At 44.0% G+C, this 23,365-nt stretch overlaps 1 protein-coding gene across 1 annotated transcript in view; it reads left to right on the top strand.

Annotated features, from left to right (window-relative positions):
• Nucleotides 1–745: 745 nt before the first annotated feature.
• The window catches only part of Anxa3 (annexin A3), a 47,688-nt gene continuing 25,068 nt past the window's right edge, over nt 746–23,365 (top strand). Inside the window, exons 1-6 of the mRNA XM_076926447.1 lie at nt 746–894; nt 4,084–4,136; nt 15,670–15,757; nt 17,180–17,274; nt 20,616–20,729; nt 23,203–23,293. Of these exons, the coding sequence (XP_076782562.1) occupies nt 4,122–4,136; nt 15,670–15,757; nt 17,180–17,274; nt 20,616–20,729; nt 23,203–23,293 (403 nt within the window). The 5' untranslated portion in view covers nt 746–894; nt 4,084–4,121. The remainder of the gene's footprint in view (nt 895–4,083; nt 4,137–15,669; nt 15,758–17,179; nt 17,275–20,615; nt 20,730–23,202; nt 23,294–23,365) is intronic.

The raw sequence follows: 23,365 nt of genomic DNA, 5'->3' as shown, positions 1-23,365 counted from the left end.
ACTTTTGAGAGAAAAGTTTCATTTTAACAGGAAGGGTGATATGTAGGAGGAGCTAAGGTGGGAGGAGTACTGAGAGGAAGAGAAGGAGTAAGAAGAGGAGGAGAAGGAGAGGAGAAGCTAGGTGATGAAAGAGAGAAAGAGGGGGGGGAGACAGGGAGGCAGATGTTCATGTATCTCCACCAGTCAAAGATAGTTGATATATCGAGGTTGGGTAGTGGGTTACACCTCTGATTGAACAGTACCAAACTTATAAAGCCTATGATTAACATTTTTATAAAAAAAAATGTATAAATGCAAAAAGGGAAAGGGGGCATGGGATAGGGATTTTCTAAGGTGGGGGGGGATGGGGAAAGGGGATGGCATCTGAGTGTAAATAAAATATCTAATAAAAAAAAAAAGATACCTGTGAGGACTGTCAACTCTGAATCCATGGTGTATAGAGAATAAGCCAAGGCCTGAAGGGCGCGGGGTGGGGTAGGGTGAGAAATTTTAAAAAGAAGGAGGAGGAAGAGAAGAAGAGGGAAGGGGAGGGGGAGGGGAGGGGAGGAGGAAGAGGAAGAGGAGGAGGAGGAAGAGGAGGAGGGGGGAGGAGGAGGAGGAGGAAAAAAAAAAGTTTGGCTTTGGAGGAAGGGTGGAGAGTGGAAGAGGGCGTGGGGGAGACAGGATAAGAGGAGGGCTTGCGAGGGGGCGTGGTGGGTGGGTCGCGGCTGGAGCAAAGAGGATCCGGGATCCAAGAGCCACTTGCGAGCCGGTCCGGGGCGGTCCCTGAGTAGAAACAGGAGGAGGGGCTGAGGAAGGGTGCGGTCGCAGTCTGGGTAGCCATCCAGGCTAGCCTGGAGCTAGCGCTCACCTTCACAAAGCTTCTCCCAGGACTTCGCTGCCGCCGCCCTAAGGGTAAGTTTCCCACGCCGCCCGCTCCACCCACGGAGCAGCAGGTCCCCGCGCGGTCCCTAGTTCTGTGAGCGCAGCTCGGTCCCCGCACTGTCCCCGTTCCTTCCTTCCCCCAAGCCCTTTCCCCTTCTATCCAAATAGAGGAGACGGGATCTGGGGAGCCCAAGGGCCTTGCTGAGGAAGTTACCAATCTTGGAGTCTTGTGGCCCAAGCTCACATCCAGGGGGCCTCTCATTCTTAAAAGTCTTGAAAACATTTAAAAAAGAAGGGATAGGGGAAGGTGTCAGGCTCTGCTCAGAGTTCTGTGTTGAGAACTTTCCCCCTACCGCTCCCACGAGATCTTTTCCCCTTCCAAGAGTATTTTAGTTATACTTGTAGGAGAAACATTAGGGTACTGGGCTTGGGGAGTTGGGAAAACCTCGGTTTTCTCTTTTAAAAGACGCTGTTTTCTTTGATTACAACAGAATTCTATTCACTAGACATGAATCACCTCCCCTGGCTCTTGAGTCAGCAGGTGAGTTATCTAGGTGGTTTGTGATTACAAATGGCCATATATAGAAGTTCTGGGTCCTGCGCTGATAGAAAACTGAGCAGCCGGGGCAAAACTCCTTCCCCAGGAGGTGTGTGCAAGAGAAGAGTTTCTGCCCCTGAAAGAACTTCAGTTTCTACTCCTCACAAACCTCATAAAAAATAGACTAAAAGGTTCTGTAAAGAATCGTTACTAGTTTTTCTAAAAGTGGAAGTTTTCAGGCTGCCTAGAATGGTACTTTTAAAATACAAAGAAAACCAGACCACTGTCCCCAAATCTGTTGGTGTTGAGAAATCTGTAGAAATTCGAGCAAGAGGAAGTACAAGAAAATTATGTAGCTGCTGTAATCCCCTTCAGGAAGGATGTGTTTAAAGCTCTCTTGTTAGGTCATCTGGCTTGCACTGTGAAGTAATTCTTTACTTTTTACAAGCTTAAAGGGTGGCTTAATAATATAATACTTAGAAGTGTCCACATTTGTCGATCCAAACACTCATCGGTTTGGGTCAGGGGCCACAGAGCACGGGGACTGAGGGTTTATGCCTTTGGAATCTAGATGCCCAGGTTCAGTAGGTTCACCCAATAGCTGTGTGGGGATTGCACTATAGCTTCCCATGCCCCCAGCATCTTCCTGTGCAAAGTAGACATGCTGTTAATCATGTCGCTCTCACTAACTAGGTTATTCTGAGGTTATGTTTGAATCATTGAATAAATTTTTTTTTCAGATACACCAGTGCATAAACATTACACAAACCCCTGGCTTTGTGGACCTCACTTTCTAACACTCTTCCTGTCTCCTGGCACCTGGTGAAAACACAAGGTGCCGGCTGACAGTACAATCTATCTTATTCCCGGCACTAGCAACAGCCTTCTCCCTGTTTTACACATGAGGAAATCCTGACTCAATTTAGGTCTCAAATTAAGAGATGTGTTAGCTTTTGTCTGTAACAGAATAGCTGAGAGGAAGAATTTAAAAGGAGGAAAGATGTCTTTCAGCGCATGGTTTTAGAGATTTTGCTTCAGGCCAGGTCAGCTGGCTCTATTGCTAATCACCCTATGTGAGGCAGGACATAACGGTAATGGAGTCTGTAGCAGATGACAATGCCCACCTCATGGTGGCCAAGAAGTGGAGACCAGGATGGGTAGTGCCAGGGAGAAAACAGAGACCTCCAAGGCATGCTGTCCAGGATCTGCTCCCTTTAGGGACTCTTACCCCTTATGTTTCCATTGTTTCCCAACTGCCCGTTAAATTACAAAGCCATCAATGGATTGATCTACGGCTGAGGTTAAAGTGACCATTCCTGATACAGTCGCATATGAAACTTCTCAGCTCTGAACGTGGCTGCATTCAGGACCAAAGTGGAAATTCCTGTTCTGTCTGGCAACAAGAAGCAACCTTATTCTGTACCCACTCTATACTCTGGAGAGAGATAGAGAGTCAGACCCTTTAACTAGGGAGCACAAAATGGACAAAAAATCAGGGCTAAATACTTTCAGTAACTATTAATGTGATTTCATGTTAACCCTTTTCTGACATAGGCCCCTGAGCTGCCATTTAAGTTTTAGAATATTTTATTCACAGGATGGGTGGGAACAGCTTGTATTTCTGAATCAACCCTGGAGGCAAGCCAGCACATCTGAATAATGTTTACTTATGGAGAGTGTGCCTGGATTCAAGGAAGTGACCCTTTTCCTGTCTGTGCCTAGTTGGGACTAGCCTGGCCTCCTCAAAGAGTAGACATGGGCATTTATCACAGGCTGCATAGGCTTGGATCTTGGATTGTAAAATGTACAGGCAAGAAATCAGCCCAAACCCAGCTAGAATTTGTCTTGGTTTAAGGGTGAGGAACAACTTCCCCAACTTTTTCTCCCTTTTCCCTGTGATGCCATCCTGTTCTGGGTTAGAAGAAATTAATAATGGATATTTACGGTTCTTCTGGTTTAGTTGCTGTCATTTTAAAATGTGATGTCCTTGTGTAGACCAGGTGATCCTTCTGCCCCAGCCTCTCACAGGCTGGGACTGTAGACAGCAACACTCCTGGATTTAAATAAGAAGTGAAAAGAGACTTCCCAGAAGCTATTCCTGTAAGACCAGGAATAATTTTTCCTTTCTTGGAGCCCTCAAAGGTCCAGAGCCAACATGACTTCTTTGTAGCTGTACTAAGGCAGGAGGGAGGGAAAGGAAAGGAGACGCCTGAGTCCTTTCCTTTGGTTGAGATAGTGGTATTCAAAGATTGAAAGTTTCAAGGGACGTCTCAGGCAGTGCTGCTTAACTGTGGGTGTCTCCTGTTCCTTGTCAGTACCCTGAAGGCAGACATGGGAGTTCCTGTACCTCCTGGTTTGTTCCTCTTCCCAGTGGGCCACTTTAAGTACATACTCTCCTTCTTTTTTTGATTCTTACTTATCTCCGTCTAAGTGGTGTACTGAGGACAGCTGGCCAGACCTGAATGACTCTGGTGGAAGTTTGAAACTGGTAAATGCTTAGTTAATCCTTGCTCAGGGAACAGGTTTCCTGATGTCAGATACACGCCCTCTTCCAAAGAAGTTTCCCATTGACTGCTGACGGCTGCTTTCAGGATTAAACATTAAGAGTTGGACTGAAAATGTTGCGCGCTGACTCACAATATGGCTTGGTCTGTTTAATACTTTTTAAATTTCTTTTATAGGTTCCTGTGATCTTGGCTTGAGAGAAAGGTGGACTGTCATGGCATCTATCTGGGTGAGTAAAAGCCAAGCCTTCACACCACTGTGACTTATATGAGTCAAGCAGAAAGTCAAACTACTAGGAAAAAAAATAAAAGAAAGTTGATTAACTATAAAAAATGGCAAAAAAAAAAAAACCCTAGAGCATATTTAAAAACAATAAAGTATATGTATCCTAAGCAAGAATATCTGGCATATATCTGTAACTACAGAACGCAGAAAGTTAAGGCAGGAGAATGTACAGTTTGGGGAGAGACTGAGCCTCGGAGGGAGGCCTTATCTAAGAAGGACCAGTAGTAAAGATGTCTTGGAGGAGAGTTTGTGTCGTGCTTCAAAACTACGCTTCAATGCAGAGGACTGGGTTTCAGTTCTCAGAGTCCACATCAGCCTGCTTAAACCGCCTGTAGCTTTAGCCTCACGGGAAGGACACCTGTATTTATATACATATAACCCCCCCTTCCCACATACATATATACAGTAAACATTTTTAAGGGTATTATAAAGGTCCATACATGGCAAAGAGGCCTTAATGGAGAATAAATTTAGTGTATAACTCAGCCTACACAATGATAAAGATGGCATTTACTATCAGATAAGGAAGGATAGTTTCTTCCTTTAGTGAAATTAGGGAGACTTCTAGCTCGTTGGGGAAAAGGTAAACCTATATTCCATCTCCCTTCTGACATTAAGATAAATTTTAGATGCATAAAACATAGAAGTGAGGGAATGGTTAGTAACATGCTTACAGTGGCAAGCCCCAGGTCCCTATGGGAGCTCTTGTCTCAAAAACTAAGGTGAACAGCTCCTGAGAAATGAAACTCGGTGTTGTTCTGTGGCCTCCACATACCTGCACACACACACACTCCCACACGACTATGAGCATGTACTCACACCTGCACACACACGCCTGCATATAAAATAAATAAATGCATACATACATACATACACAATTATAAAAAATGAAGTTCAAGTGGATCTTTTAGAATTAATTTGGAATAGGAAAGGCCATTACAACCATAAGGCTAAAGCAAAAGACAAACTTTTTTTAAAAAACTATTTATTTATTCATCTATTTTATGTATATGTGTATACTGTCACTGTCTTCAGACACACCATAAGAGGGCATCATGTTCTTTTACAGATGGTTGTGAGCCACCATGTGGTTCCTGGGAATTGAACTCAGGCCCTCTGGAAGAACAGTCAGTGCTCTTAACCACTGAACTATCTCTCCAGCCTGACAAAATATTTTTTTTTAATCTGTTTATATATAAATTTGTAATTGTGGCAGCAACATAGTAAATAGACTGAGAAGATAACCTTCAGGGAGACACAATTGTAGACCATCAGGCCAATTTATTTCTGTAACATACAAATGACTTGACTAAAGCAATTTCAACAATGAGCTCAATGGGACACAAAGTAGCAAGTCAAAAGAACTGCAAGTGTCCAGTGCGCACTGGTCAAGGGCCAACCTTAGCACTCTCCATGCCTGAAAGCCCATCTGACTTTATGCAACTCCAACAGAGTCAGGTGAAGAGGCTCTTCAAAAGCCCAGGTCCACTAGAGAATTGGCATGGAGTTCACTGACACATCTAACAGACTAAGTCCTGGGTTGAGTATGAGACATGGGGTACGAGTTTCCTGTTGCAGTCAGTCATACCAAATGACTGTAAATTAAAGGTAAAGCAACACATAGTTGGCAATGGTCCACCATGGTAGAATGCCCACCTAGCATGTGCTAAGGCTCTAGGTCCAGTGCTCACCTAGCATGTGCTAAGTCTCTAGGACCCACCCTCAGCACTGTGTGAACAAATAAGAGGGGTGTTTTGCTGCATGTGGTCATACAAAACCTACAATCCCAGCACTTGGGAGGTGGATCAGGAGTTTAAGGATATTTTCTACTACACAGAAATACTATACAAAAAATTCAAGGACAGCTTGGGCTACTTTAGTGCCACTCCCACCGAACCACACACACATACACACACACACACACACACACACACACACACACACACACCCCTGCCAAATCTCTTTAGTTATCTCACAGTTTTATCTGCAATATGAACTGAGTCTCATGGCAGTATATTTTTCAATATAAATATAAAATTTCAATAGCTAAGAAGTAAAAGCAACCAATTCTCAATGAACAGGGAAAGATACGCAAACGTGCTCCCTACGCACAATGTGGACTATCATCCAGCCTTAAAATGAAAGGTATCTTAAAAGTGGGTGAGCCATGAGCATGTCCAGCTAGTAAAATAAGACAGCCATGAAAAGATAAACATTGTGCAATTCCCCCTATGTAAGGTATCTAAAGTAGTACACAGAGGCTCGTGGTTTCCTGGAGCACAGGAGGCCGAGGGGGTGTTATGGTTAAGCCAGTATGGACTTTGTGTTCTGCAGAATGAAAAGGTTCTGGTAATTGCTTAAGAACAACATGAATGGTCTCACTACTACTGAACTAGCAGTTTAGACGGGTTAAGATTTAACAAAAAATAATTTTGCAGGCTTAATACTCTTGGATGTGTCTATATAAATAGTGCTTCTGACTATGTAAACATGTATGTGAAAGCTGTAAGCAAGAGTGCAGTAAAGGCACTCCATGATCAGGAGAAGGGTTTTTACTGTAGGAGAGAGAGAGAGAGAGAGAGAGAGAGAGAGAGAGAGAGAGAGAGAGAGAGAAACAGAGAGAGAAACAGAGAGAGAAACAGAGAGAGAAACAGAGAGAGAAACAGAGAGAGAAACAGAGAGAGATAGAGAGAGATGGAGAGAGAGCACCAGAGGCATCTGGTAGAGACCAGAGCAGAGAGAAAGGAGACTGGACATGGGCAGGGCTATCTTGAGGGAGTATAGCAGTGAGACCAGGGCAAACCCATGCCAGGAACTGGTATCTAGGGAGAGGGATGCCTGGGAAGCTTTGGGCACCACAAGAGCCTGGGAGCTAGGACAGTGGAGGGGATTCAGGGACTGAGAAGGACCAGGAGGCTAACAATGAAGATGGCAGCCTTCTGGCTTGTCTCACGCACTTGAGACTTGAGACAAAAGCCTGGCATGCTTTTTCAGCCAGCAGGGTCCCTCCCTTCTGGCTGACTCACTCAGGCTGGTCGAATATGTTCAGTGCAGGTCTTGAGTCCTGACAATATTTACCTGAAGCTGTGGGCCTATTAGCTTCCTTTTCTTTGTTTAACCTGGTCAACTCAAAATTAAAGAAAGGGCATCTCGGGCCACCAAAACTACTTAAAACCTCCAGCCCTCTAGAGGAAAAATGGATCTGTCTTGTAAGCCATCTTTCTCAGTGTGCCTCTCTCCCTGTCTCTGTTTCTGTCTCTCTCTGTCTCTCTGTCTCTGTCTCTGTCTCTCTCTGTCTCTCTGTCTCTGTCTGTCTGTCTGTCTGTCTGTCTGTCTCTCTCTCTCTCTCTCTCTCTCTCTGCCTCTGTCTGTCTCTCTCTGTGTCTCTGTCTCTGTCTCTGTCTCTGTCTCTGTCTCTGTCTCTGTCTCTCTCTCTGTCTCTCTCTCTCTCTCTCTGTGTGTGTGTGTGTGTGCGTGTGTGTGTGTGTGTGTGTGTGTGTGTGTATGCATACCCATACACACGTACCTCTACTTGTATAATAAAGTTCATAACCTGTTGCTGTCCACTGTCTAGGATTTCCCCTGCCTTTTAAATTTTCTCATCTGTGGAGAATATGATCAAGACTCCTAAACAGTGAGACTCCCGTGTGTGACTTCCAGCTCTGGGATCGCAAGCACACTCTCTGCTAACAGCTTTTCCCACTGGTGCTGAGGACCAGAACCCAGTCCTTCATGTTCACAAAGCAAGCACTTCACTGACTAAGCTACCTCCACAGCCCTCTGGGTTTGATAAACTTATCAGAAAGTTCTGTTATAACACAAAGATTTGCTGACACGAGTGTGCACGTGTCTGGGGAGACCAGAGGTATTAGAACATGTGGATCTGGCGTTACATCAGAAATTTGTAAACTGCCTGATGTGAGTGCTAGGAACCACTGAGCCATCTCTCCAGCCCCAGGAGTGTAACTTTCTATGAAGACACAACAGCAGGGGCTGGGAAAATGGCTCAGTGGTTAAGTGTACTAGCTGTTCTTCAAGAGGACCTGGGTTCAATTCCCAGTACTCATGTGATAGATAACCACTGTCTGTATGTAACTCAAGGTGCAGGGATCCAGTGATCTTTTGTGGGCTCCAGGCATGATACAGACCAGTACTGGTGCCACTGTGTTGCTAGGAGGGGGAAAAAATCTTTATTGCATGGTTGACTGACAGAGACTCCAGGAGCTAAGCTGCCCAGAGCTGCCCCTATGTGCTGGCAGCAGGGGCCTTTTTAGGAAGGGGAGAGGACCAACTGGTTTCCAAATGGATAGTGTGAAGGGAGAGTCTCAGCATTGTGTGACACAAGCAGAAACAGGTATCACACAGCTTCCTGAGCCATGACCTTCCAGTCAATGACCTGTTGATATCAAAAGCTAAAATCCCCAAACCCCAATGCCGCCCATGACGACTGGAATTCGTTCGGCACAGAACCAGTTTTATGAAGCTGGTTCCCACCTACTCCCGAGAGGACTCTGGAGGCAGTCCCTGAAAGACAACTTAAGAACTTAGTTATTTAAGGAATTTATGTCCGAGGCTGCAGCAGAGCTCATTCTCAATGTTTTTTTTTTTCCTCCCTGCACACAAAAGCAAATACACACCCAAGCACAAACACTCGATCTAGGCTGCCCATCCCTACATATCTCTGGGTCAGTGGGAGGTTACCAATGTGTGGTTAGTCTATTGTAATTAACTAGGGACTGAAAGAGAAAATTAAGAAGACAGGAGAAAGTCAAGGAGTCTCTCATTCTGGGGTCTGGTTGGAGTCGCTAGGCAGCTGAAAGTCAGGAATTCCAGCACAGGTAATAACACTTGCTGTGCAGATTGCCTGTATAGAGACAGATTCCTTTTACATGGAGCTAATTCCAAATATGAATGTTAAAACAGCAGGGAGCCATGTTTGTCAACTGAGTGTGTGTGACCTTTAAGTCTTTCTCTTCCCAGATGAGAACTCAAAAGTTTTCTGGGAATCTCAAAGCTTTGTTTACCATAAAAAGCCTTACCTTATTCTTACAGACCATATGGTCTATAGTTTTACCATACTACCTGAAATTCTACTTAATACCTCACTTACTAAAAGGAACTCTGTGCCTGTGCGTGTGTGTGTGTGTGTGTGTGTGTGTGTGTGTGTGTGCGTGTGCGTGCGTGTGTGTCTCTCTGTGTGTGTGTGTCTCCATGTCCCTTCCCTGAGGGATCAGAGCACCTCGCCTTGCTTACACATCAGCATCTTCACCAACAGGGAAGCTCCTTGAGCCAGTGGTCAAAGTTTTCATTGGGCATGACTGATTAAACTATTAACTTGTTATTGTATCATTGAATTCAATATCCAGACTCCTTTCCTTCCCAAGAGGTGGAGCTGGCTCCAACCCCAGCCATCTAAATCATGTGGTCTTTCTGGTGACCAGCCCTCTTCCTGAACCTGACAAAGGACCATGATGAGTGACCTCAGGCACAGAACAAAGGCACTCCCTAACCCTCAGGAAATTCCAAGGGTTTTTGAAACTCTTTGCCAAGAACCAGGACAAAGCTGAATCCATCCTCATTAAACCACCTTGCAACTCAGACTGAAGCACTGGGTTTCCAAAAACCTTACCTGCTTTCATCTCTTTAATGAAATTGTAATGACACAAACTGTACTCTCTTAAAGCCAAAGCTTAGAAGCTTTGACTGTAAATTATATCTATAGTCGCTAGGAAACCTGGGAAATAGGCTAATATAATGAAGCTTGGTGAAATGACACATTCTGAACATGCCAATCATGTAGCAGACATGAAGAACCCACCTTTGCTGTTGGAGATGTAGTTCAGTGATCAAGTGCTTGCCTGCAGTACCGAAGGCCCTGGCTCTGCTCCCCAAGACCGTGGGAGAGGGGCTCGTTAATGGTGGAAATGTTGCAGAATGCTCCAAGCAGCAATCTGCAGATGGGTCAGATTCACCTGTGGTCATGTGTTCCTGGGGACAGTTAGAGCGTGGCCGCCCTTCCCCTTCCTTTTTTTCTGGGGACTTGGGGTTTGACAGGTGGGGACACTAGATCTCATGTCTGTAGTTCCTCCAGTTGAAAGACAGTTGTCCTTGGGATCACAAGGAAGGCGTAGTGTGCCAGGAGGAGAGAATCTGTGATGGCACTTCTTAGAAGTAATAAAAAAGATATCATGAGTGGTTGAAAGACCTGTAAAAAGAAAGCTGAGACCCTTCAGAAGAGAACATAGCATCAGCAGCCATGATGCGGTCCTGAAGATGGAGGCTTCAGACCTAAAGAAGACCCTCATTAGAACAAGTACTCAAGGATGGCATGACAATAATCCCGAGGGGAGGTTTGGTATGGGAGAGAAGCTCAGAGCTCCATCCATGTCTTATTTCAAGGTTGTCTTGGGCCTGGGTCATAACTGTAAGGAGGAGGGAAAATACCAGGCCACAGCAGGTGGAGTTGGAGGCCTTCTGAGAGCCCTAGTTACCCACTTCTTATTTGGTTGGAGACATCCCAGTGTTTTCTTCCTGGTGTGTTTGCTCTTCCTGACTTTGCAAGTTCACACATGGGCAGGAGACACAGCTGTATTCAGGATTGTAGAGATGCTGGACTCCACCTCTGCCTTCCCTCTCATCTCTCTCATCTCAATGAAAGATCTGGCCTCGAAACTCACTTTGCACCCCAAGTAAAATGAGGAGCCTGTTGTAGTTGAGGTTCCTCTTGCTGTGATAAGACGCCCTGACTAAGATCAACTTGAGGAGGAAGGGATTTATTTCATTGTATACTTCCAGGTAATGGTACATCACAGAGTGGAGTGCCTGGAGGCAGGAACTGAAGCAGAAGCCACGAAGGAGTACTGTTACTAGATTGCTAAGCCTGCCTTCTTATGGCACACAGGACCACCAAGTCAGGGGTGGCTCTGCCCCCGGCGAGCTGGACCTTCTCATATTAATCACCAATCATGAAAATGCCCCCACGGGCCTACCTGCAGGCCAGTCTGCCTTTGCAGAGCTATCTTCTTTCCAGGCATATGGGATCAGAGGCCCATGCCTGGGCACCATGACCAATCACAGTTACATTCTTTGGGCCACTAGTTAGGTCTTTGGCATAGGAAAGACATGGTCTCATGCCACCTTCCTCATGTGACTGTATTTTATTTCAGGGCCTCTTATAAGACACTTCCTTTGGTTTTAAAAGACCATTTCTTACTTGAAGAATTGAACAAAAAGTCTTACAGTTTCCCGAGTTTGGGCCGCTTTGTTTTTGCAGCCTGTCCCGTTTCCCCTTGTATCATAAAGCTTCATGACCCAGGACAGCATCTTGACATTGAGTGCAGAGAGGAATCATTTCTCCCCGGTTCTGTGAAAGCCTTTGAGTTCTTTCTGAGGCTTAATTTTTAGATCTGGCTTTTATGGGGCTTTACGAAGTGACGCACGTGTGCTATGGCTTTGCCTCACCTTCGGCTGCCAGTTTTGCTCTGGAGCTAATTGGCTGCAAATATGTTTTGTGTCAACAGAGTCGGCACCCTGTGTTTCTCTTTTATCCATCCTTTGAATATACAGCTTCAATTTATTGCAAGTCTGGTACCCAGTCCATGAAGAAACAGGTGCAGCCATGTTTAGTGAGACTGGTCTGCCAAGGTAACAGCAGACAGTTACCCCGAGGAGGGTAATTTGGCCATGTCACTGGCTTCAGGGCACCATGTTCTTGTGGCTAGCCAAAGGATGGTTTTAGGAAGTAAGGAAAATTCTGTTGGCATAAAATAGATTCAAAGGCGCTATTAGTCTAGACTAGTAAGTTGAAGAACAGCAGGGGGCACTATCTGGTTGTATCAGCTTGGGCAAGGTTCTTAAGGGTCTCTCTGGCTATCCGGGCTCAGGGTTAAGTGCTTGCTTTCTGTGTGTATCATCGAGATTGAAAGTGTTCCTAGCAAAGCTCTAGACATGTGGCAACTAACAGTCCTTATTAAGAATTCCTATTTTTTTTTTTTCTTACTTCAGTCTTTTCCTTACTTTACTTCCCAGTGGGTTTCATCATCCTTTTTCTTTTGGGAGCATTTAAAGGTCAAGTTTGAGAAAAGGGAAGAAACTAAATATACGTAAGAAAGTAGATGGGACACGGATCAAGCATGATTTTGAAAATGACTTTAGCCAAGTGTTCATGGGATGTTCCCCATGGTGCTAGGAAAATGGCCTCAACTAAGAACCAATGATCAGGTCTTCTCTGACAAAACAGGAAGGCTGCCGTGAAACAGGCGATCCAAAAGAGCTTTGGCAGTAAATATCAACGTTCCTAAAACAACACTTCATTGTTGAATTCCTTAGCTTTCTCCCATGCGGTATCCAGGGTCTTGCTTTATGTTAGTTTTCCAGGTGGCTGAGAATGAAGTGCAATGTTGGTTATGCCACTTGGTGGTCATGAAGCCAGACACTGAGTCCCATCATTGTGGACTCGATGAAAGTGGGCTATAGCTTGAGGGTTTACATCTCTGGAAAGTCCAGGAGATTCCTATGGAGTTGATCCAGGAAGCCATTTTAAGAACCATTGAGGTAGAGTTTTCTAACCTCCATTCCTGACAAAGGGATGTGCTGTAAAACGCAGGCATTTTGTTCACGTGGAAGTGGCTTTACGTCTAGGTGCCTTCCTAACCAACAAAGTTCTCTTAAACAAACTGTCTCTCTGGGACTGAGCACGCCCTTGTTCTGTTACTTTTAATTATGTGTAGGTGGGCATGTGTCAGCATGTGGGCATACGGATGCAAGTGCTGGTGACTCTGGAGGCAAATAGCATTGGATCCTGCAGAACTAGAGTTACAGGTGTCTGTGAGCCTCCCGATTTGTGTGCTGGGAACTGAACTTTGGGTCCTCTGGAACAGCAAGTACTCTTAACTGTTGAGCTGTATGTCCAACTCCTTCAACTCAACCTCATTAAGATCATTGAAGAAATCTAAGATGTTTGTATGCTCTTTTGTTCATTATCTAGTATTCATTAAACAATATGAGACTGGTTATTTTATAATCAATTTTGATAAATCATGTAAATATTGCTGGATGGCCTGGATAACCAAGTCTTACCAAGTAAGTCCTATAAATTGATTGTATAAAAACACTTCTCAATATTTCACTAGAATTCTACTTCAGAATTCCCATGTTCAGGGGTGGGGCTTTGGCTCAGTGGTAAAGCACTTGGTTGTCAAGTATGGGGTCCTGAGGTTTGATTCCTGCACAGAAAAATAAACAACTAAGTAAGAACCAGATTCCGATGGCTTCTTTCAAGTTGGCAGGTATATGTGCATGTTGGTGAGGGAGAGAGGGAAGGAAAGGGAGAAGAACCTTTTTATTATGTAAGCTGTTCCTTCCAGCTAACCCTTCACCTGAAAAAGAGTTGCATGATGGGTTAAGAATCTTATCTTCATCTAATTTTGTAAGTTGAAATTTTTACAGTTTTGATTTTCTGAGTAGAACAGGGCAGAGGTCACAGCTAGTGTAAACCCTGAGTCTTTAGAAGACATTACGGATCCAATACATTGTCTTCTTGTATTCAGAGAAACCACACTAAGTATCCTTGTGGTATAGAATCACACAAACTAAACTTCATAAGAATGTAGAACCTAGCACCTGGTTCCTAAAAATACAATTCAGTATGTCTAAAGTAGATCCAGGGCATAGTCACATGCATTTAAAAATGTCGCCTCAGGAGATAACAGAGGCATGATTCCAGAAATGCAGGGATGATTTAAAACAGCATGGACTACTTTCAAACTCAGATCTGTGGCTCAGCTAGCTGAGTGGATGAGAGTATATTCTGCAGTCTCCTTAAGTCCTGATGCCTTTCACACAGAGCCAGGCATGCATAGAATCGGGACTACAGTGGGTTGTAACTAACATATGTAAGGTACCTAGCATAGGGTACCTGATGGGTCCTTCCAGAGCATCAAACAGCGTGGGTCGATAGATAAGGGGAGAGTGAGAGCTCAAAGGTGTGAGTGGACGGTACTGAAGTCAGATGTCACTGCCAGTTTACAATGCTTGTTAAGCCTTGAACTCCAAAGAATTATGTTAAAGTGACTGATTAAATCGCTTCTATTGTCTTTCCATCTGGCACAGTCTGACTTGTTAGTTTTCAGTTTTTTCCTTGGGAGTACTTTAAACAATGTTTGACAACATTGAAACAAATTGTTCCGTCTCATCTATTGACTCGGCAGGCTTTCGCCTCTACCGTGCCAGTACATTAATTTTCCATTCACTTTAATATGACAAGATAATGTCCTTTCATGAAAATAGACACTTCAGAAGAGCGTAGATGTGACCATATTAATTCACAACAACATGGTTGATACCATTCAATAACAGGGTACAAAGCCCCGTGTAAAAAGAGAATGTCAGATGTTACTGCTATTAGCACAGATTTTTATTTAAAAAGTCAGAATATACCGTAGGAGGACACGTTGACGGACACGTTGACTTTGAAGACCTTCAACATCCTTTTGGCTGTCCTGGGGTTCTTCAGCAATTTCGGAATATTTTACTCGTTTGCAGTATGGCTTACGGTCATGTTTCTAATTTATGTGCTTAAAATTAGTAATGTAGCTATTTAAAAAATATTCTATGCTATTCTTGAAGCTCCAAGATGTCAGTGGAGTACTCAGACAAGAATCTTGGAGCCACTGTCACACACACATTAAGCAGAGCGTAAAAGCCAACAGTCTAAAAAGCATTTTCATTTATTAATTCTTCAGAGCAGGGTTCCCCAAGGACAATAGTCAACATCAATCCACACATCCCGGAGTCTCCGATCCACAGCTGCTCACATCATCGATGTGAGATGTGATGAATAGCTTACTCAGAATCCTCACAGGGGAATACAGTGGATGAAGAGAATTGAAGCTTTCTTATAGTTTGTATGTAGGAACTTTAAATCCTGCAGTCTTCAGAGTCTCTGATGTTGAAACAGCTCGTTGCCCTAGGGAAGCAATGCTTTATATTTATCCCACCTGGGAAGCCTCTTGCTACATATAGTACAAGTGTGTCTAGGGATGGGAGATCTTGCACTATGTCAGGAACAGCAAGAAACCAGGCTGCCACAGGTCTCTCGCATGCTTATGCCCAAGGCGATTGGAGAAATGGCTCCGCAGTTGGAAGTTCTGCTCTGTGCTTCTAACAACTTAAAAAGCATTTGCTCCAGGTATTTAGTATGCAAATTCAAAGCCACTGGGATCTTCTCCCAAACTGTGCCAGCACAAGACTTCTGATAGGTCCTCTGAGCATGCTGCCTGTGAGCTGTGTTCAGGCTTGGCTCAGTGAGCCATCATTTAGTTACGCACAGAGTCAACTGTAGAACAGTAGAATTTTAAAAGCACAAACACTTTTACATAATTTCATCAATGACCATGTGAGACACACATTTAGTCGAGTATATGTAACTATAGTCTAAATAGAAGTGTGGTTTTGAACTAGTGCAGCTTTCCTTCTAGGTTGGACCTCGAGGAACCATAAAAGATTACCCAGGCTTTAGCCCGTCGGTGGATGCCGAAGCTATCCGGAAAGCGATCAGAGGACTTGGTGAGTGGAACTTTGCAGCTCCTGTATCAGTGTTAAAAACAAGCCAGGAGAGTTCCCGGCTACAAAGCCAGTTGGCCCAACTTGGATCCTGAATTAGAAAAGTTGTCAGGGGGATATTTTAAAGTGTGAAGCCATGAAGAAGTGCATGGGACCCGAGTCTCAGTAAATAAAGCATTTGTAATGCTTGCTCAATTAAATCCTACCAACACCACCACAGCTGGTTATCACCACCATAATCACAAATCATGACAGATACAGTCCAGGACCAGTCTTCCTAGGTTTTATGTCACCCCATTACCTAGGGAAAATCACTTTTCTAAATTAGACTTTACACTTATGGACTTCCAGTGCCACAGCTACATACAGAAGTACATACTAGTCTCTAGTTTCAACCAGTAAAACCGAAGAAATGCGCCATCCGTTCTTTGGCCGATTGTTTTTCCCTCTTAACATAATGTTTCTGAGATTTATTCATGTTGATATGCTTAGCTTTGGGTCATTAATTTTTAACTGCACAGTAGTCTATTGTATATTATATCATAAACTGGAAATGTTGATGAAACATTCAAATTGCCTATAACTCTTTTCTATTACAGTGTAAAAGTCCTTGGTGAATGTTCCAGCTTAGACTTCCCTGGGCACAGTTGCTAGTATTTCTCTAGGCCAGGACAAGAATTGTGAGTTCTGGGTGGAGATTACCAGAATGCTTATTTTTAAACTAGAAGTTTTGCCAAATCGCTCTCCAAAATTATTATAAAAATTAGTAGCACACTTGGAGCTGGATATGAACTTTTCTAAGTAAAACCCCAAGCCATAGAAACATTCTCCTCCTCCTAATCCATCTCCTGGCCCATGCTCCCATTCCCTCCCCCCAAAAAAGTATCATGCTAAAATTTATTTCATCAAGTTTTAACATTAGCAAAATCAAGCTTAGTAACATTTTTCCTAGGATTCACGTCTACTGTACTGTTTTAGCTGTAAAGCCATAAAGCTCCTCTGCATTTTCCTCCCAGGTTTAAAAATTCTGCTTTTTTTTTTTTTTTACTTGATCATCAGTCTACTTGGAGTTGACCTGTGGGAGAAGCTTTTAGAGATATCTAACTTCATTTTTATCTCGAATGAATATGTAACTGCCTCATCACAGTTCTTCATGCTCCTCTCTGTATGCATAGGAAGGAGTGGACAAGGATGAACTGGTTTTTATTTTTCCAGCCCTCGAATCACCTAAATAAACCTCCTTTTGAAAAATAAACAAACGAACAAAAAAAAACCTGCAAGCACACAGATTCTAACCCAGCAAAAAATCTTGAAACTAAAAATGAAAACGCTTTCCTCTCTGTGCTTGTTTGGGACCCCTGATTCGATTGTTTGAAACAAATAAGGAGAATCCTTGGCTTATCAAATAACTTTGTTCTCATTTAGGAACTGACGAGAAGACCCTCATCAACATTCTGACGGAGAGGTCGAACGCGCAGCGGCAGCTGATTGTCAAGCAGTACCAAGCGGCGTATGAACAGGTACCATCCATGCACACAGCAGGCCGTGAAGAGAAGATCACCATTGTCTTCCTCTGTACACCATTCACAGATCTTTGGCTTTAGACAAGTGTGGTAGAGTTGCCCTGTACATCCGCTCAAGAGCCAGGACTCTTGGTCCAGGTTTTGGCTTTCACCATCTCAATGGTTTGGGGCTTCTGCTTCTTCACTGTGGAATGAAGAATGATAATTTAGAGTAGTAGTTCTCAACCTGTGGGTCCCAACCCCATTGGGGGGTCAAATGACCTATTCATAGGGGTTGCATGTCAGATATTTACCTTATGATTCATAACAGTAGTAAAATTACAGTTACAAAGTAGCAATGAAATAATTTTATGGTTGGGGGTCACTACAACATGAGGAACTGTGTTAAAGGGTCGCAGCATTAGGAAGACTGAGAACCACTGCCCTAGAGCAATGGCTTTAAGCCATCACCGAGTCTCCTCCCCAGAGCACACTTGACACGAAAGGAGACTTATCTTTTCTTTTTTGAGACAGGGACTCATGTAGCACAGACTGGCCTGGAACTCACAAAGTGGTTGATTATTTTGAACACTGCCCTGTGTTCAACCCCTAAGTGTTGGGATTATAGTCACCTGGATTAGGTGGTGCTGAGGAGCCAACCCAGGTCTTTGTGAATACTAGGCATGTCCCTGCAAACTGAGACTTGTCCCTAGTCTCAAGAGAGACATTTTGATGACCCCAAGATCATGGGGGTAGAGGGTGATTCTAACTTCCAGTGTGTGGAGGTCAGAGCTACTGTTAAGTATCATGTAATATGAAGGGCAGTCCTCTCAACAAAGACTGATCTGGCCAGCTATCTGTGAAACACGGCCTTAGATAACCTTTAATTTCCCTTTTAATTTTAAAATAGTTATGTAAGTATAGTCTCAGTAAACCCAACATATGAAAACCCATTAAGTGTCAGAAAATAGCTACATGGGAACAGGACTGTCATCGACACACAAGTTGTTTGTCACTTCTTTGATGCATAGTGCTCTCTGCTGGAGCATGGAGATTCACTGGTAGGAGAGGCAGTTCCTCCCATCTCCTGTGAGCTAGCCTACCCTCCTACCAGAACCATAATAATAAGTTCAGTCACTGCAAGTGTGATAAATATGAAAAAGTAGTGACATGGCAGAGGGTCACCGGGCACAGGCTCCCTGAGCATGGTGACTGAGTGTTGTCAGCAGGGTGCGGCTAGGACAATCGGTGCTGTGTCCTGACCTGCTTCATCTGCAGATGCACAGGGCAAGCAGAAGGGAGAACAAGTGTAGAAGTCCTGGGCAGCAGCCAGCTGGAAGTGTGGGGAGATAGAACCCCGATATAGCTTGGATGTGGAATTGATGGGACAGAAGGGGTGACTATGTAAAGCTGGAGCTTTTAAAAAAATATTGCAGGTACTGCCATGTTTCTCAGCCTAGCTCAAATGATTGTCCCACCCTAGGCTCCCAAGCAGCTAGAAATAGACAGGAGTGCATCACTATACCTGACTGCTGAATAGTTTTATTTGTGGATTTTGGCATGGGGTTTTTGCCATGTTGCCAGTCTGGTTTTGAGCTCCCATATTCATACGATCCTCCTGCCTCAGCATCTCTCCCTCCCAGTGCTGAGGCTACAGATGCATGTTACTGGGCTTAGCTTGAGCGCCATGCTAGCAGTTCTCAACCTGTGGGTCTCGACCCTATAGGCAAACCTCCAATTCCAAAACATTTACATTCCGATTCATAACAGTAGCAAAATTACAGTTATGACGTAGCAATGAAGTAATGTTATGGTTGAGGTCACCACAACATGAGGGTCTGTATTAAAGGGTCACAGCATTAGGAGCGGTGAAAACCATTGCTTTATGTCCTTGTGCACAGTCTTTTTTTTTAGTCTACAATAGGGGGTCATTGGAAGTGTGTAAGCAGGGGAATGATATTGCCCAGATTTTTAGTATTGAAAGATTATTTGGGAGCCTGGAGATTTGGCTTAATGATGCAGCACTTCCATGACATTTCTAGGGCTCTGTGCTTCATCCCTGGCACAACAAAGAAAGATTATTTTGGTTGCTGTGGGTCATGAAGTACGGGAAGGAAGGAATCCCAACAGGTAGCATCAGAGTCAGTTCAGACATCACCCTGAGAGTGTTCTCCAGTCCTGCAGGCATTCAAATTCCTTTATCAGACACCCTGTATCACACACTAAATATACTATACAATAAACTTGTGCTTTATCTTTGGATCCATTAAATTTCTTACCAGCGTGAACATCTTAGGCATAATCATTGTATCCCAGCTACCTTTAAATGTCCAGCATTGATTAGGCACCCTTAAGCACATACTGAAATGAATGAATTGCCAAGCATCTGGGCCAGAACCTCTCCAATACATGTAGGTGACATGGATGGTCCACTTTTAGAGCACTGTGAAGTGTGGAGAAAGAACTAGTCCAGGCAAAGGGCAAACAGCCATTTCTCATTATGTGACAGAATGAGGGCATGTGAAATAAGATTTCTTTGTCATTGGGCTGAGGACAGATGACAGCAGAATGTAGCATTTATACATGAAAAAACTCTGCTGCAGTTAAAGCCCGGAGGGTGATACGTGGCTCCATCTCATGACCTACTGTGTCCCTGGTAGGTGGTGATGGTGATAGTCTATATCATCGGAACTGCCCAAGAGGCTGGCAACCTCTCTACCAGGCCTGAAAATAAATCTGTTCTGTATCACTCCTTTGAATATTGGAAATATAAACCATGTCCCTGACCTTAGGTGAGAGAGAGTCCCAAAGGACACCAGGGTCCTTCTCGGAATGCCTAGGATCCACTAAAAGAGACTGACCAGCCGGTGTCCTCTGCTTTCTCTCTGGAGCCCAGTGGGATCTCTGAGATCCAAAGCACTTTAACAGAGCGTTTATCAGCAAGACACTCTCCCTTCCTCCCCTACCCAGCCTGAGCATTGAAAGCACCAAGGACCTAGGAACTCCATTCACTGTTTTTCTACTTAGCAGTTACTATTTTAATTGTGCATATTTGTGAGTGTGGTGTGATGATTTGGTTATGTTTGTACAATGTGCAATGAGCAGAGTACCTGGAGTATCTGGTGCACTTGTACAGCTTCCTCTGAGGGCTTTGCAGAAGTCTCTATAAGGTGGGCACTGTGGAAACTTCATAAGATGAAGATTTATCTCCACGGAAATATTCTTCGCATTCCTGCTATTCCCTGTGGATGCGCGTGCTTTTCATCTCATCTTTATACTTGCATTTCTCTTTCCCTAGGCAGCTGCTGAGGGAGAAAGAAACACATCTCATGATTTCCTCCTTGCGGTTTTTATTTTAGGAGCTGAAAGATGACTTGAAGAGTGATCTCTCTGGCCACTTTGAGCACGTCATGGTGGCTCTTGTTACTGCACCGGCCGTGTTTGATGCGAAGCAACTGAAGAAATCCATGAAGGTAAGCTCTTGATGGTCCTCAGTTCCACTGTCAATTAGGGAACTCTCGGGGCACTCTCTTCAGACTTGGTGGGCTCAGACGCCATTGTTATTGTCCTCTTTAAAGGATAGGGCAATTCTGGGGAGCTCTGTGTAACTGGGAGCCCAGATGTCCTTAGGCTACATGAATGGTCATATTTTCTGGGTTTTGGCCACTCAGTCTCTCTTTTCTTTGAATGAATGTAAATTCCATCATCCATTCATTACTTAGGTCCGATGCCTTGTATTAACTTTAGGCCCTTGGTTTTTTTTGTTGTTGTTGTTTGTTTGTTTGTTTGTTTTTCCCATTCAGAACCCCAGACCTTTCACCAAATCTGTGTGCTCTGCTCTAAAGTGTACTGCATCAAGAACATGCCAGAGAGCCACAGGATGGGAGCCCATGTCTCCATCCATGGCTTCTGCTCTAAGGCAGCCACTTGCATGGATCTCATGGTTACACTGTATCAGTACCCTAAGCAGGTTCCTTCATTTCACTTCTGCCCATTCTGGAACTACTCTCTATGGGATGGCCAAAATTACTTTTATAAAGATGTTTTCAAGTGAGGTGATGTGGTTCACCTCCCTAAATCTCCAGTGAACACTTAAACCCCAGACTCCTTTATTACCTTCGTCACCCAACAGAGTCTGATCCATGTCTGTCTATAATTGTTTTTTTAATTCTTCCAGCCAGAATTTCCCAGCGATATGGAGCTATTAGGCAGAACATATATATTAAGAAATTCACTGAAAGGAACTAGGTATGCCTTGTGAGTCTGGGTGGGAAGCTCACAGTCACAGGGAGATAGGGAAGACTGGAGCCGTCAGCAGTCTCTAAAGCTGCTGCCCACAGGCACAGCCTCTTCTTTAGGGAAACTTTGCCTTTGCTCTTCTGGCCTTTCAATAGGTTGAAATGGCCCCAAACAGAGTGCAGAGAAAATGAAGTGTGTCCCACTTAAAATCAATTGATAATGGACTTTAATCCTAGTCATAATGTACGTTCACAGAAACACACAGATTAGCATCTGACTGGATAACCAGGGACTGTAGCCTGACCAAGCTGACACACAGAGCTGAACATCACGTGCCTCCCATCCCCCCTTCAGTGGAGCTTGCTTCATTGGCCTCTTCTCTGTTTCTTGGGCATTCTGAGCAACCGTGTTTTGGAGTCCTCATCCATGATGTTCCAACTCCACTCTTCTTCTGCAGACATTACACATTCATTTACTCAACTTTACTGTTATTGTCCCTTTGTGTAACTTTCACTTATATTTACTTTATGAGTTTAGCTTATGGCAGAAGTTTTTGGATTATTTTTTCTGGGATACTTTTTTTTTTCTTTTGTGCAGCTTCCTCTTCTGGCATAGGAACAGTTTGCTCAAAGTCTGGGCACTCCTAAACCTGCCCCTGCTACCCCAGGCCACTGGCCACCTCCCCAAATTCTTACATGGCTCACTGGCTCTCTCTCTCTCCTGCCTCTTTGCTCTTCTATCCCCCCTTTTCATCCTGGCTATCCTCTGTCTCCTCCCACTGTGTTCTAGTCCATGCAACTCTAAGGGTCCCACCCCGTCTCCCTTGTTTAGCCAATGGCTGCTGGCATCTTTATTGATTAATCAAAAACCAACTGGGGACAAGGACCTTTAACGTTTGGATACATACATTTCTGATTGAATCAAAGCTCCAGAACCCATCTCCAACACAACCCTAGTCATCTAAAAAGCCCAAAGGATAAGGAAGGTTTTACAGCCTTTCTATGAGGGCACACCTAGAACGTGCCTGCCCATGACTATTCTGCACATGTCCATTAGAATTTAGGTGTATGGATAGATTCAGTGGCAGGCATCCCGGCCACAATTGAATCTGTTTATAAGTTTCATTGGCTTTATTTGATCAAGTTCTACTGCAAATAGCTTCACAAGGTGAGTCAGTGACCTTGATATAAATGAGGCTTAGACGTAGCTGGGCTCCAAGCCAGCCAGGCCTACAACAACATTTACTGGAGAGTTGAAAACCTCTGTGCATGAGAAGGCTAGGAGATGCTGACCAACCCTGCCCAGAGGGACAAGGATGAACACATTCAAAATTGCTGCAGAGCCCTTTCTAAACAGAGTTGCTACATCAGCTTCCTGGGCTAATTCTGTTAGAGCATCACTTCAATCTTTAATGACACAAGAAATTTTTCCCTATACTCTTCCACCTTAGGATTATTTTTTACTATCTTCACAGTAGAATGGGGTACTTTCTTGAAAAACCTGATGAGCGTTTACGTCAAATGACTTGTTATTTTAGTTCTAAAATCCAGGGAAAATTGGCAACCTAGTGTAGAGCAACATGAGGTCCTACACTGATTTACTTAGAGCTGTTCTTTCATCTGTACAAAATGAGATGTTAAGACTGAAAAGCATGAAATTAATTTTTTTAAGTGCTCCAAACATAAGATTTCTTTTTTCCTTTGTCAGGGCACTGGCACAGATGAAGATGCCCTGATTGAAATCCTAACAACCAGGACAAGCAGGCAGATGAAGGAGATCTCACAGGCCTATTATACAGGTAACCTTGTTTTCTTCTTGCCTTTACCACTGATCATGTGTGTGTGTGAGCCAAGTTGGTTCTCCTAGCATC

The sequence above is a fragment of the Arvicanthis niloticus genome, chromosome 27, assembly GCF_011762505.2.
Source record: "Arvicanthis niloticus isolate mArvNil1 chromosome 27, mArvNil1.pat.X, whole genome shotgun sequence".
Lineage (NCBI taxonomy): Eukaryota > Metazoa > Chordata > Mammalia > Rodentia > Muridae > Arvicanthis > Arvicanthis niloticus.
The sequence above is the reverse complement of the archived record's forward strand: the minus strand, read 5'-3'. Positions and strand labels throughout refer to the sequence as shown.